Here is a 15,454-nt window from a genome sequence, read left to right as displayed (position 1 = left end):
AGTGAAAGTTGCTCAGTCATGTCTGACTCTTTGCAACCCCATAGACTGTAGTCTGTGGAATTCTCCAGGCCAGAATACTGGAGTGGGCAGCCTTTCCCATCTCCAGGGGATCTTCCCAACCCAGGGATCCAACCCAGGTCTCCCACATTGCAGGCAGATTCTTTACCAGCTGAGCCTCAAGGGAAGCCTTGTAGCTATAATAAATGTCTATCTGCAACCCAAACTTCAGTGACAAAACATCAGGTCTTCCTCCTCCCACCACATCTCCAGCCACAGATTGGATGATCCCTTCAGGGTATAGTGAGTTCTTGCATGTGGAAAATCTCTGAAACAAAGGTTAAGATGTTACACAATGTAAGATGTTTGTTTATTCGGCAAAATCATTAGTGACAATATGTGTACATGGTAGGCCAATGAACTGAAAATGAAGTACACGCCTAATCTTATAAGGTAGAGCTCATGCCCACTGTCTATTTGGAAACGCCTCGCATTAGAGAACTATTATTCAAACATTTCTCAATGAAAATTATGGCTGTACAAAAAAAACTGCAGGTGCCTCCACTGCCGTATAGTCACACAATGAGCATCCTTTGAATGTTCTTTCTGTAATTCCCAGTGTACATGGTGCTGAGTAGATTTTTAGTCATAGACTATATTTATCCACTATCAACAAAATAGGGAAATGGAGCTGAACCTGGTCTTTTCCTTCCCTCCCTATAATTTCCCCTGTTTCTAATTTTGTAGCAATCAAGTTTCAACTAGTTAATCAAATGTCTTTTGTCTGGCAGGTGCCAGGGTGTTTGTTTTCATTAGAGTACCAAATGCCATATTTAGGAACTTGGCCTTTTGGTTAAGTGGCTACAAACATGGCTTTAAACCATCAAATGTGTGTATTTAAATTCAGCATTTATTTTTATTTCTCCCTATCCAAATAATCAGGATGTGGTTATCTGTAAGATGACACATTATGACTTTTTTCCTATATACACCCAAGAACAAAAATATATGCCTCAGACATAATCATCAATATTACAAACACCCATCGTCCTGTGCCATTTATAAGACTGCAGAGATGAAGAGAAACCTGGTTAGCAAAATGTGCATAAAAATAGATGAGGAAAGTCCACATAGAAAAGCTTATAAAATTGAAAAATTTCACACTTTGAAACTGTTTTAAAAAAGAGTGGAAAGAAAACATCACAATTATAAGCTTATCTTTGAGTGAATGGAAGAGTTATTTTTTTAAAGATATGCCAGAAATACGAGATCATTGTAAAAAAAAAGTTATATTTTTAATATTTTGTACCTTGTGCTGAGGAAAGTCAAAGACATCAGCAAAATCAGAAGGAAGAATAAGATTCAACACCTGATTTTCTAAAGAATAAGTAATGCAGCTTGGTTGGTATTTTTTACCAGATAACTTTTACATTTCTTCCTGTTAGTTTTTTTCTGTCCTAATTTAGGGAAATAATCATGATCAGTGTTTTAGAGCCTAGATGCTATTTAGAAGAGAAGCTATGGGGCAAAGGAGAAAAGGAAAGATATACCCATCTGAATGCAGAGTTCCAAAGAATAGCAAGGAGAGACAAGAAAGCCTTCCTCAGAGATCAATGCAAAAAAAATAGAGGAGAAAACAATAGAATGGGAAAGACTAGAGATTTCTTCAAGAAAATGAGAGCTACCAAGGGAATATATCATGCAAAGATGGGCACAATAAAGGACAGAAACAGTATGGACCTAACAAAAGTAGAAGATATTAGAGGAAGTGGCAAGAATACACAGAAGAACTATACACAAAAATATCTTAATGGTGTGATCACTCACCTAGAGCCAGACATCTTGGAATGCAAAGTCAAGTGGGCCTTAGGAATCATCACTATGAACAAAGCTAGTGGAGGTGATGGAATTCCAATTGAGCTATTTCATATCCTGAAAGATGATGCTGTGAAAGTACTGCACTCAATATGCCAGCAAATTTGGAAAACTCAGCAGTGGCCAAAGGACTGGAAAAGGTCAGTTTTCATTCCGATTCCAAAGAAAGGCAATGCCAAAGAACGTTCAGACTACTGCACAATTGCACTCATCTCACATGCAGGCAAAGTAGTACTCAAAATTCTCCAAGCCAGGCTTCAACAGTATGTGAACCATGAACTTCCTTCCAGATGTTCAAGCTGGATTTAGAAAAAGCAGAAGAACCAGAGATCAAATTGCCAATATCTGTTGGATCATAGACAAAGCAAGAGAGTTCCAAAAAAACATCTATTTCTGCTTCACTGACTAGGCCAAAGCCTTTGATTGTGTGGATCACAACAAACTGGAAAATTCTGAAAGAGATGGGAATACCAAACCACCTTATCTTCCTCCTGAGAAATCTGTATGCAGGACAAGAAGCAACAGTTAGAACAAGACATGGAACAGCAGTCTGGTTCCAAATTGAGAAAGGAGTATGTCAAGGGTGTACATTGTCACCCTGCTTATTTAACTTCTATGCAGAGTACATCATGAGAAATGCTGAGATGGATGAAGTTCAATCTGGAAACAAGATTGCCAGGAGAAATGTCAATAATCTCAGATCTGCAGATGACACCACACTTATGGCAGAAAGTGAAGCAGAGCTAAAGAACCTCTTGATGAAAGTGAAAGAGAAGAGTTAAAAAGTTGGCTTAAACCTCAACATTCAAAAAATGAAGATCATGGTATCCTTTCCCATCAATTCATGGCAAATAGATGTGGATACAATGAAAACAGTGACAGACTGTCTTTTCCTGGGCTTCAAAATCACTGCAGATGGTGACTGCAGCCATGAAATTAAAAGATGCTTGCTCCTTGGAAGAAAAGCTGTGAGCAACTTGGACAGTATATTAAAAAGCAGAGACATTACTTTGCCAACAAAGGTCCACCTAGTCAAAGCTATAGTTTTTCCAGTAGTCATGTATGGATGTGAGAGTTGGATTGTGAAGAAAGCTGAGTGCCAAAGAACTGATACTTTTGAACTGTGCTGTCAGAGAAGACATTTGAGAGTCCTTGGACTGCAAGGACATCAAACTAGTCAATCCTAAAGGAAATCCTCCCTGAATATTCATTGGAAGGACTGATGCTAAAGTTGAAACGCCAATACTTTGGCCACCTGCAGTGAAGAGTCGACTGGTTGGAAAAGACCCTGATGCTAGGAAGATCGAAGGCCGGAGGAGAAGGAAACAACAGAGGATGAGATGATTGTATGGCATCATTGACTCAATGGACATGAGTCTGTTCAAGCCCTGGGAGTTGGTGGTGGACAGGGAGGCCTGGCATGCCGCAGTCCATGGGGTCACAAAGAGTCTGACACAACTGAGCAACTGAACAATATATGCGGTGAAGAGTTTACTGCTGCTGCTGCTGAGTCGCTTCAGTTGTGTCCGACTCTGTGCGACCCCATAGACGGCAGCCCACCAGGCTCCCCTGTCCCTGGGATTCTCCAGGCAAGAACACTGGAGTGGGTTGCCATTTCCTTCTCCAATGCATGAAAGTGAAAAGTGAAAGTGAAGTCGCTCAGTCGTGTCTGACTCTTAGCGACCCCATGGACTGCAGCCCACCAGGCTCCTCTGTCCATGGGATTTTCCAGGCAAGAGTACTGAAGTAGAGTGCCACTGCCTTCTCCGGGTGAAGAGTTTATACATGAATTAATCCAAACCTCTTGAAGTTCTTTTGAAGTCAGCATTACTCCTCATTTCACCAATATGGAAAATAAATTTCAACAGATTAAGTAACATACACCCAAGGCCATACTATTACTAAAGCAAATACGAGTCTCAAATTCAATTATTCAGATTGAATAATTCTTTTTGCTCCCTGCAGGTTTCCAAATGATTTTTTTTTAAGGAAACAGAAGTTTGCTGAGAATTCTTATTAATGTTGAACTGGGGGACTTCCCAGTGTCATGTGCTAAGTGGAGAAGTCAAGCTGCTTTTATTGGTAGCTCAGAGTCAGAGATCTTCTCCCAGCAGAACAAGGCCTCCCATTTTAACCAGAAGTCAGACTGGGAGCCAGAAGGTCTAATCTATATTGTAAATAAGCTTTAATTGGATTTATGTTGCTTTATTAATGTAAAAATTCATAAAAGTATCAATGACACACATTTATGCTTACTACACAGAAGTAATAAATGTAACCTTTTGACTTGTTTGCTTTCCTGTGTATATGTAGGTAAAACCTGAGTCCCTAATGTTTTCTTCATAATCTTATATTCTCCCCCACTTTCCCCAGAAGCAATCAGTCATGAATCAACTTCTGTTGGTCTCTATTTTAATTATAGTATAGATTTCAAAATACAGGAAATTGTTTATGTATTTCCAATTTAGGTAAATGGCAGCATGGTATATACTGTTCTGGAATTTTTAATTTCCCCTCAAATCTGCTCTATTTTAAATCCATGCATACAATTACACATAACATTTACTTCATTTGTTTGAACCATAGATAACACATATATTTAAATTGTTTGCTTTAAGTCCACAGTATGAATGTACCTCACCTGACAAATCCATTTCCTTCTGAGTAAGGTACTTGAGTTGACTCATTTTTTCACTGCTCTAAACAATGAGGCTATGAACTTTCAAATACATGTTTTCTTATAAACTTAGGCCCATTTTTATTTAATTGTGTCTGTTTTTCCAAATTTTATTTATCAGAGTTACTTAAATGTTCAAAATGCTAATCTTGCTTTTTTATATCTGTTCAAAATATATTTCATTTGTAAATTGTTATTTATTGCAATTTGTTTACTGTACCTTATCACATGGAAAATTTCAATTTTGATATAGTGTAATTTGTTAATTTTTTCTATGAAGTTCACCTTTTGAATCTCGCTCAAAAAATCCTTTTAAATCACAGGACATAAAGATATTCTACTATTGGAACAGTGGTGTTTTTGAGATTTCATATAAAATTACTTTTAGACACAGCACATTTCTCTCTTGTTTACTGCAAACCCCAGCAGGGGTTGGTTTATCATACCTAGTCAATTTAACACATTTATCCTTAGGTACATGATGTTGTAAACTGTGGATTAGACACTCAAACAATAAGGTTCCACAAACTAGATTTCACAGACTTGGGTTTTTTTGAGTTAAATTATGATTATAGCTGTACAACCCCAGTCTAGGTTTCCATGGAAATGAAGCCTTGATAGAATTCATTCTGGGAAATTGACAGCCTCTATTAAGTATAATTTAAGTGTTACAAAGGTGCACTACAATGTAGAGAAGCTGAATAATTTAGTTTATTCCCTGCCTATAACAAGCTTTACAGGCATTTTTGTTTCCTATCTTTATATGTTAAACTAATGAATGTTAACCCTGTTGTGTGTGGCCCTTAGATGCTGGACTGGAGATTAGCAAGTGCACATTTTATCCTGGCTATGACACTGATGCTCTGGAGCTCAGGAAAAGTGTTCTCAGTGGGTGTCACAACAGAGGTAACGGAAACTAAGGGCCATGTTTTTTAATGAACTTAAATCATTTTTCCTAAGGTCAGTAGCAGGTGCTGCTGACAAATATGGAGAAGTTTCAATAACACAAAAATCAAGTAAATAGACATTTCTTTCCATGCTGTGTCCTCACAATGGATTCAGAGAAAACCTGGTATATAAATATTTAAAAGAAAAAAACCTGTAAGTAACAACAAAGATTGGTATTCCATAAACCAAAAACTTTAGGAGAAAATTCATTATAATTTCAGCCATATATATAAATATATATAAATATATATAGATATATATATAATTGAATGAATTATATAAAGATGAAGTGCATTTCTGTGAAATTTAAAGTTGTTTACATGTCAGGATTTGAATCACTTGGCCAAAATTTTATCACTCTACAAATATTTTCTTGTTGCCAATACTAAACTACAAAGGAAAAGAAATGTGAGGACATCTTGACACAGAGAAAAGTTAACTTGGATCATTTGATCTTAAGAGAAATATGCATTCTTTGTACTTTCTTAAATAGCATGAAGTGAGAATCTGAAATGCATTTTACTGAAGGGCAAGTTTTATAAAATGTTTGTGCCTTTTTTCCTGAGGATTAGGAATATCTTTAAAAAGAAAGAAAGCTTGAAAATAGATAAATAAAATAAAAATTTTAAAAAAAGAAAACTTGACTTTGTATGTATATCAGTAGGAAGAATTAACACATATTTTTTGGAGGACCTTCTGAGAGATAATAAAAGATCTCTTAACTTTGCCCTTTGGTTTTTCTCCTGATCTTCATTATTTCTTTCTCATGAGTATTTCCTCTTTAGCTTCTATGCTTCCAAGTTTATGTAGGGAAGTAATTGAAGTTAAGATTTTTTAAAAGGAGTTCTGGACTTTGCATTGTAAGTAACAAAGGGTTATACAGACTTTAATTTTTTTTTTAATATGATGAAAGTAGTGTTTGGAGATAATTTACTTCGTGGCAGTACTCAGGACAGAATAGAAAAGAGACAGAGAGAGGGGACAAATAAATTATATGAGGATTCAGAGTGTGCACTGAGTGAAGAGGTTGTTGCTGTTGTTCAGTTGCTGAGCCGTATCTGATTCTTTGAGACTCCATGAACTACAGCATAGGAGGCTCCCTTGTCCTTCACTATCTCTCAGAGTTTGTTCAAATTCTTGTCCATTTAGTTGGGGATTATATCTAACCATCTCATCCTCTGCTGCCAAGAGGATCTGATATCAATCACTCCTGATAGGAATCAGAAAGAGCAGGACAAGAGGAGTTTTCTAAGAATAACTAGCCATACTTAGAGCAGATTTGACTTGTTCAGGAAAGAAGTTCAATGGCCATTAGTCTCAAGAGCTTTGAGGCAGACTGCAAGTATTCCAAAAGAAAAATGTTTGAATAGATGATGAAAAGGTTTAGAAAGTGCCACTCTTTCATTTTATTGCGGAAAAAAAAATGAACGGAAGAGAAAGAGAATGAGATAAACAATTCAAAAACAAAGACAGGATGTGAAAAAAGATAAGTTCTGCTCACACCAATAGTCGGGCTGTAGTTAATGTTTCTTCTCAGAGGGAAATATCCTCAAACTCTTAGGAAAGAAGTTATATCCCCTGGACCACAGAATGACTCCAGAATGTTCCTTGTTAATAGGAACATTTTTTTAAATGCTGTCATTGGGCCTGAGAAGGAAGATAGACTTCATAAACCAGACACTTACACACTTTTATGACTTGGATGGACTACAAAGTGGCAATATGTATAAATAAACAAATAAGAAATTTGACATGGGACAATAAAGTCCTTGAAATAGCTCTGACTCGATGTAGATACTGATTGTTATTTGTTAGTAAATCACGCTAGTAGAGATGGTAAGCTCCCTCAAAGCACAGATTGGATTTTTCTTATTTTTGTATCTCTTCGATCAAATACAGGACCTGCATAGTGGATGTTTAGTGGTTTGAATGAAAAAATGAGTAGTGAAAAGAAAAGAGCAAGAGGTTTATATTTTTTTCAGAATTCATTCAATAAATATTCATTAGAAATGTACTAATTAGTGCAATAATAATGAGCAAAATACTGAAATAGGGATTGACTAGCACAGACATAAAGCTGACTAGACATAGTCTTGGACTTCAAGTTACTCACAATCTAATATGCAACATACATATGTTTTAGCTAATGTAATACAAGGGGAAATGTAATAATTGTAGAGATAGAAGAAGCATAGATAAAATGCTATTAGAGTTATAAGAAAGCAGTTGTTACTGGGAAAGAATCTGAAAGAACAGTTAATATACTAAATTTCAGAGGCAGGTCTGGAGTTTATCCTTTCTTTCTTTGTATGTATGTATGTGTGTGTGTTATTTTCATTTCTTTTGGATAAACTTCAACCCTATGTGTTTTTCTCCTCAAAAGTCTTTCTCTCTGGATCATAGCTCTGTAAGTAACCAAGTTTCATGACATGTGAGCTGAAAAATAGTAAAATCCAAATGTAGATAGATGATTGTATGTATACTCTTTCTCTTAATGAATGGACTCACCTTTCTTGCCCAATAGGCCTTTGATTCTGGAATCTTAGGTGTTCAGTCATCACCCACAGTCAGAGAAGATAAGTCGGCCACTGACCTGGCAGCAAAACTCTTACTTCTCGACGAACTTGTGTCTCTGGAGAATGATGTGATTGAAACAAAGAAGAAAAGAAGCTTCTCTGGGTTTGGTTCTCCCCTGGACAGACTCTCAGCTGGCTCTGTAAGTCATAAAGGTAAACAGAGGTAAGTGCATTCTTGGAGAAGGAACATTTCCATTTTCTAATTCTTCCATACTGGGTTGAGAAACAGGGAGAATTCTACCTAGAAAAAAGTACAATGAATGTCTTGAAAATGTCTTAGCTCATTTCTGAGTTTAAAGGCATCATTTTGGAAATAAAGTTTGGGAAGCAAAATGACTGCCATTTTTGAATTATCAAAGTACTTAAAATTGAATTCACCACTAATATGCACAATATGCACTAATATTTTTGTCAAAATATTTTCTGAAGATTCTGTTGCATATAGATATAAAGTAATTATTACTGAAGACGAATAGCATTTGGGAGGTAAGGGCAAAAGTATATACTGTGAGATAAATGTTCCAGTGAATTAAGTTTTCTCTTTAATAGAGGTAACTAGAATTTCATTTTTATTTTTACCCTTGTTACAAAGCTTGCCAAATGATATGAATAAGTCCCCTCTCTTATGCCAAGAAGGTGGTGAAGATCTCTCAGGACCTAGAGTCAAAACAAATGTGTCTATGTCAAATTTCTTATTATTTCTAGCCATGTGATTTGTATAAGGATCTTACACTCTGTGATCCTCAGCTTATTTATCTGGAAAGTGGGGATAATTACTTACCTCCAGAAAAATCAAATGAGAACTTTGCAAACTGTTAATTATTATAATAAAATTAAAGTAATTAAATCTCTCTTTAATCAGTGAGCAATTGTCAGCACTTTAACGCGTCATTCCAAACTTACTTCATTTTCTACCTCTTCAAAATCTATTCCTTGCGTTGCTGCTGCTGCTGCTGCTGCTAAGTCGCTTCAGTCGTGCCCAACTCCATGCGACCCCATAGATGGCAGCCCACCAGGCTCCCCACTCCCTGGGATTCTCCAGGCAAGAATACTGGAGTGGGTTGCCATTTCCTTCTCCAACTCATGAAAGTGCTAGACACTTCATATTAGTAGTGGCCCAAGAGACTACCCAGTTCCCATAGTTTGGAATTTGGGGAATATACTAGAATCACAGGATTCCTCCCAGGATTCCTTTTGCTCACAGGATTCACTTGAAATTTCTTCACTTGAAACACTTTGTTTTTCACTAAATTCTTTAAATTTTGTTTGTTTTACATGTTAAATATCTCCAAGTTAGCCTTTCACATGAAGACTTTCTTAATTCTGGCCTAATTGATCTTTTCACCTTTTCTTTCTCCAGTCTTCCCTCATCTCTTCTTCCACCACATCCTCACTTTTTTAGATCACCAGTTGTATCTTTTACTACCAGAGGAATTATCTAACACTTCATAAAAAGTTCCCATTGCTTACAAGAGAAAAGCAAACTCCTTAGGAAATCCTGTGGAGAATTTCATTTACTGACACCTCATTTCTTCCCGCACCCATCTCCACATCCTTTAGTCCAGTTTTACTTGGTCACTTGGAATTCTAGGACTTGTCACATTTGTTCCTGGTGAATGATTTTGCTTTCACTTTGATTTTCAGGATGTAATTGTTAGGCTTCTGTTCTGAAAGATTCTCAAAGCAACACTAGGAAATAAAATCACTCTGGGACTAGATTTATCCTACATGTACTTGACAAAAATTTCACACCTGTATTTTGAAATTCAGATCCTATTTTAATTTTTAAAATACAAGTTAGTTTCACTTATGTTCTAGGCACTGTGTTGTACTATGGTGGAAAAAGGTAGAAAAATATAGTCTCTGTCCCTCAAATAAATCACATGCCAATTAAAAGCAGAAATATTTTTAGCCAATTATAACACAAAGCAAGAAGAGATACATTTAAAAGCAATTTATAAAGAAGAATATGGAAGAGCAAAGGATAAATGGAGAAAAGATTGTGCCTTCTAATAAACATAATTTCTCTGATTCCTGGATCTTGCAGCACAGTCTACAAAATAATTTCAAAATGAACATGTAAATGTTTATGTAAAATTTGTATATGAGTTTATAATATTGCATAAATATAAATATATAGAATCTACATGGAGGTTTCATCATAACAATTTCTTTAAGGTATCAGGAGATATAATCTACCTGCTGCTAAGTCACTTCAGTCATGTCCGACTCTGTGTGACCCCATAGACGACAACCCACCAGGCTCCCCCATCCCTTGGATTCTCCAGGCAAGAACACTGGAGTGGGTTGCCATTTCCTTCTCTAATGCATGAAAGTGAAAAGCGAAAAGTAAAGTCATTCAGTTGTGTCCGACTCTTTGCGACTCCATGGACTGCAGCCTACCAGGCTCCTCCGTCCATGAGATTTTCCAGGCAAGAGTACTGGAGTGGGTGGCCATTGTCTTCTCCAATAATCTACCTAACATAGCTCAATTTATAGGCAATAAAGGGAAATTGGTGAACATTTAATATTCATTTAAACAGCATTTCACATTTGAAGGCTAAAAGTAAACTATTACAACTGTTTAAAAGATTAGGGAATATTGTTCTCATGAGTAGTACTTCCTGAGGAAGCTACCAGATGAATTTGTTCAGTCAAAATGACTCTAGAGTTACCCCCATAAGAACTGGTGCAAGCATAACGTTAGAATTAGAGTGTAATGATGGTTGCAAAACAAAAAAATGCCATATATTATAGTTATGCAGTCTGACAATATAGATATAGCAAAACATCAAGCAATTTAGGGACAGTAGTGAGAGCATATAAAATTTAGAGTAAGTTTTTGATTGCTTCATGGCTATTAACTGAGCATAAAAGGATATTACAACAAATAGTTGCTTGCAAACACAAAGAAGAAAAGGTGGAATTTTCTCTTTATAAAATTTGTACAGCTAAAGCAATGAAGAAACAATACACATAGTAGATGAGGTCGAAATTCTCCTTTATATAATTATTCCAGGTAATAAGTGAAGGAAGAATGATAGAATGTCTCCATTTTGCAAACCCTAGAGAAGTGATGGCTCTAGACAATGATTGTCAATTTTCTATTAGCATCACAAGAGAAAAAAGAGCAAGTCATGATACGCCCTATGTTGAACTAACTCAGTACTACTTATATAACAGAATTGTAAAAGAAAATTCTTGCCTCGAGTTCCACCTGCCAATTTTCAGGAAATATGAGAAGACAGAGAAATGACCAGAAACAATGCAGGGAATCTGGGACTTCCTTGGCAGTCCAATAGTTAATAATGTAGTTAATAATATGTTTTGTAATGCAGAGTGTGCCGGTTCTATCCCTGTCAGGGAGATAAGACTGCACCTGCCTTGCAACCAAAAAAATCATAAACATAAAGCAGAAGCAATGTTGTGACAAATTGGTACATTACCCCAGATTTTAAAGCTCTGTCTCAAGCATATGAAATGCATTATTTTATTTTCAGTTACTATAAAATATTCAGAAAATAAAAAATTTTAAATCTGCTTTTGGAAAGGTCCATAAGAGATGGAAATGGAAGAATGAGTGAACAGCTAGAGAAAAATAAAAGAGAAAACAAGCATAAAAAAACAGGACAAAGTCTATGTCAGATCATAATAAAATGAAGCAAAGAATCATCTATTGTTTCCTATTTTATATTATATTTAATATTTATTCCACCTGATTATGACACTAGCTTCATTTTCAATTGAATGTGCAAGTTACTTTAATTCTCAGAGCAGGGTTATCTCAACTATGCTTTGAAATCCAATATTTTCTCCATTCAGTTCACTTGTTTAAAGCCTGAAGAAGCCATTCAGTTAATGAAAAATAAAAGGAAGTAGCTTCTAGGTCATCTACTATTTGAATGACCTTTAACATTAGAAGATATTGGAATTTTTCTAAAAAGTGGTTTTTCGCTCTTCTTCACACAAAACTGAAAATGCCTCGTAAAATATTAACAATAATAATTCTTTATATTTGAATTTAATCAGGGTAAATATTTTCACAGCTGTATTGTTCTAATTCTCCCATTAATATTTTGAGGTCAGGAAGGGAAGTAACATCATGGTGTCAGTCAGCGTTTCCACAGGAAACAGGCAGGACATTTGAAACAGGAAAATTTGAGAAGTGCTTAGATACAGCAAGACTATGAAATTCTTGGAGAGGCAAATCATATCGTATGGCACAATAGCCCAGGAACCTGGTCTTTGAAGAGTTAGATTCCTTGGGAGAAGCTATGACCTCCAGTTAAGAGGAAGTGATCTTGCAAGGAGGGAGCAAGTGGAAAAGTATCCTGATTTTACTTCCTCTCTCCTTCCAGTCTCTTATGCCAAGGTTACCCATTGCCTGCCCCAAACCAAACCCAGGGAGTACAGGAATGTTTGTGGGATCCAGAAAAGTTAATTTCCTGGACTGAAAAGGCAGAGGGTGTATCTGGAGAACAAATGGAAGTTACTCAGCACAGTTACATACTTTCTATAGAGTCAAGTCAATAAACACTTTGCTTTTAACATTGTTTCTATAATCACTTAATTGAAAGAGAAGGACTTTATAGAACATAAATAGAAAAGCAACTTTATTCCTCATCCACATGCATTCAAACACATTCAATAGGAGTTGTTATTTCTATCTTTTGGGTAAAGACAAAAAAAGGTACTATGACTCTGTGGGTCACATTGAAATAACAAAAAATTTTCTGATCACTTTTATTAGAAAAACAATCATTTCAGTAATTAAAATAACTATTCATATGTCTTAGCTGTTGTTCAGTCACTAAGTCCTGTCTGACTCTTTGTGACCCCATGAACTGCAGCATGCCAGGTTTCCCTGTCCTTCACCATCTCCCTAAGTTTGCTCAAACTCATGTCCATCAAGTCGGTGATGCCATCCAACCATCTCATCCTCTGTCACCCGCTTCTCCTCTTGCTCTCAGTCTTTCCCAGTATCAGGGTCTTTTCCAGTGAGTCATCTCTTCACATCAGGTGGACAAAATATTGCAGCTTCAACAAGAGTCTTAGACCAAACTATAAGTATTAAAAATGTTTCTCCTTTTCTAGCTGGAAAGCTGCAGTGGGAAAGGGTTTGTGTCTGTCTACCCTCCCCCCTTCCCCTACCACTCTGGGCTGTCTTAAGTCTCCTCCAGTACTGGGGAAGAAGGTGCAAAGAAGCAAAGAAAAGTCTTACTTTATTGACACTATCATGACTTGACTTTTATGTTCTCTGCCCTCAGTGAATGCTCAAAGCTGACTCCTCACCTTGGGCTGTCTTTGTGGGGTCATTGCATAACCACTGTGAACACTGACATAAACCCCCTTGCCTCCAGCAATGCTTCTCTTTCAGCAAATCAGTTTTGCTCCTCACCTTTATCCTATTCGCTTGGTTTCTTCATTTGACACCACCATCACCAGCATCCTGCTGAGACCACATCACCCATAACCCCTGGCCAAAAGCAGGGGAAGTTTCCTTTTATAATTAACCTAGGCCAACTCTACCCACATGCTTGCTCTACATCTGTTCCACAGAAAACCCACATCCTTGACTCTGGTCACTGAAAGTAAAGCTGTTGCTTATGTAACCGTCTCTTCACTCTGGAATTGAGCCAGTTCTCACAGCTTCCTGCCCTTTAGATTTCATAGTCTGTTCTATGAGGTCTACCCCGCTTTAAAGAGTATTTGTTGTTGTTTAGTTGCTCGGTCATGTCCAACTGTTTTACGTACCCATGAACTGCAGCCCCCCAGGCTCCTCTGCCAAAGCATAGAGACTGACTGAAGAACAAGATTTTCTTGAAGCCCTTTCTCCATATGAAAAAAGAGGGAAATGTCCCTGTTCTCCAATAACTTGCTCCAGAGAAATTCTCCTTATTTACCTATTCAGTATCAATCTTTTTTTTTTTTAATTTGGAAAAGTAGTTTATAGCAACCTTCTTTACAAATGCTGCATAACTCTAGCACCCTACTTTGGAATGCAAGAGGAAATGCAATCCTTTCTTCCCCCTCAGTTTTTCTGCGCCACAGCCAAAACTATGACAGAAAGAATCCCATTTTAACATTCCAATACACTGAGTTTTTTAAATTCCTAATATTATCCCCTTTTTATTGGTATATTTTCACAGATATAAAATGACTTCCTGGCTATAATCTAGCTAGAACACCAGGTTCTTGAACCTCAAGTCCAGTGACTTTCTAGAGAAATAAGCTGCTTATGATAAAGAAATTAAAGTATGTGTGAATAAGGCACTTGTCCAAGGCCAGAAAAAGTGAGATTCACTAAGAATGACTACATTAAATAAATCATTTTGGAAAAACTGTACCAATGACATATATGTTTCTATCCTAAGACAGAGATAAAGTTTAAATTAAATTGAGAATAGCAATTTCAACTTCAATTTTTCAAACACAATTGCTCTTCTTGACCAAAGATTAAAGGTGAAAAATCCTAAGATTTCACCTTTTTAATTCATTGTAAAACAATGCTACAGATTAAGGCCAATCCAGTTACTCCATGATTTTTTACTTCTTTCCAGCTTTCAATTGTTAATATCCAAAGCAGATAGTTCAGAATGGGCTCCATTCCACAGTGAAGAACACAGAGAAAGAACTCAGAATGTGATGCCCTATTTTCATGTTTCCTTCTTTATATTCAAAAGCCTGTCTGTTCTATAAGAAATGCCCTTGATCATTGAACTTGGGCCATTTTTCCCAATATAATTAACCTATTCCTGAACCTGTTCTTTATTGCTTGCTTCTTATACCCCAACTCAGGTCCATGAAAAAAAAAAGTTCCTTTACCTTTTACTTCTAACCTAACTCATACATGATGGTTTAAAACTTTCCCCCAAAAGGGATAATGCTTAATTCCATATATGGGTTTTGAAATGTACATTATCCACTCCCCACAAAAGAAAATTATAGAAGACATTTTTGCGTAAATTCATTTGCTGGATAGAAATTCCAAGTGTCATTAGTCCCTGAAAGAGGCTCATGAACCAAGTATATGAAAATCCTTTCCGCCTGGTCCTACAGATCTACAGTAGCTTCCAAATCATGCATGTCTGATTTGGAACCCTTTAAATCTCACTATTTAATTCCAGAGCTCTTGGTTTGTTTCTGAATGCCTGTTAATAGGGCCTGTTTGGGGGATAACATTTCAGAAGCTGACATTATGCCTAGTCAGCACCATCATCAAAAATTTAATAGAATCTACTTAAGATTGAATTACCACTTTTGAGGTAGAACTCCAAAAGTCGTAAGTCAACTGTGTGCTAATGAAGTAGCAGTTTCTTTCATCATTCCAAACGTATCCCATTTATTAAGTCATATTTTCCAGCCTCATGTTTCCAAGTAG

General features: G+C 36.5%; 1 protein-coding gene across 1 annotated transcript in view; it reads right to left on the bottom strand.

Moving 5' to 3' along the window:
* Positions 1 to 7,793: 7,793 nt before the first annotated feature.
* UTS2B (urotensin 2B) overlaps positions 7,794 to 15,454 on the bottom strand; it is a 40,434-nt gene continuing 32,773 nt past the window's right edge. The window contains exon 6 of the mRNA XM_069557707.1: positions 7,794 to 8,211. Coding sequence (XP_069413808.1) covers positions 8,065 to 8,211 — 147 coding nt within the window. The 3' untranslated portion in view covers positions 7,794 to 8,064. The remainder of the gene's footprint in view (positions 8,212 to 15,454) is intronic.

Source organism: Ovis canadensis, chromosome 1 (genome assembly GCF_042477335.2).
Source record: "Ovis canadensis isolate MfBH-ARS-UI-01 breed Bighorn chromosome 1, ARS-UI_OviCan_v2, whole genome shotgun sequence".
Taxonomy (NCBI): domain Eukaryota; kingdom Metazoa; phylum Chordata; class Mammalia; order Artiodactyla; family Bovidae; genus Ovis; species Ovis canadensis.
This window is presented reverse-complemented; position numbering and strand designations above follow the sequence as displayed.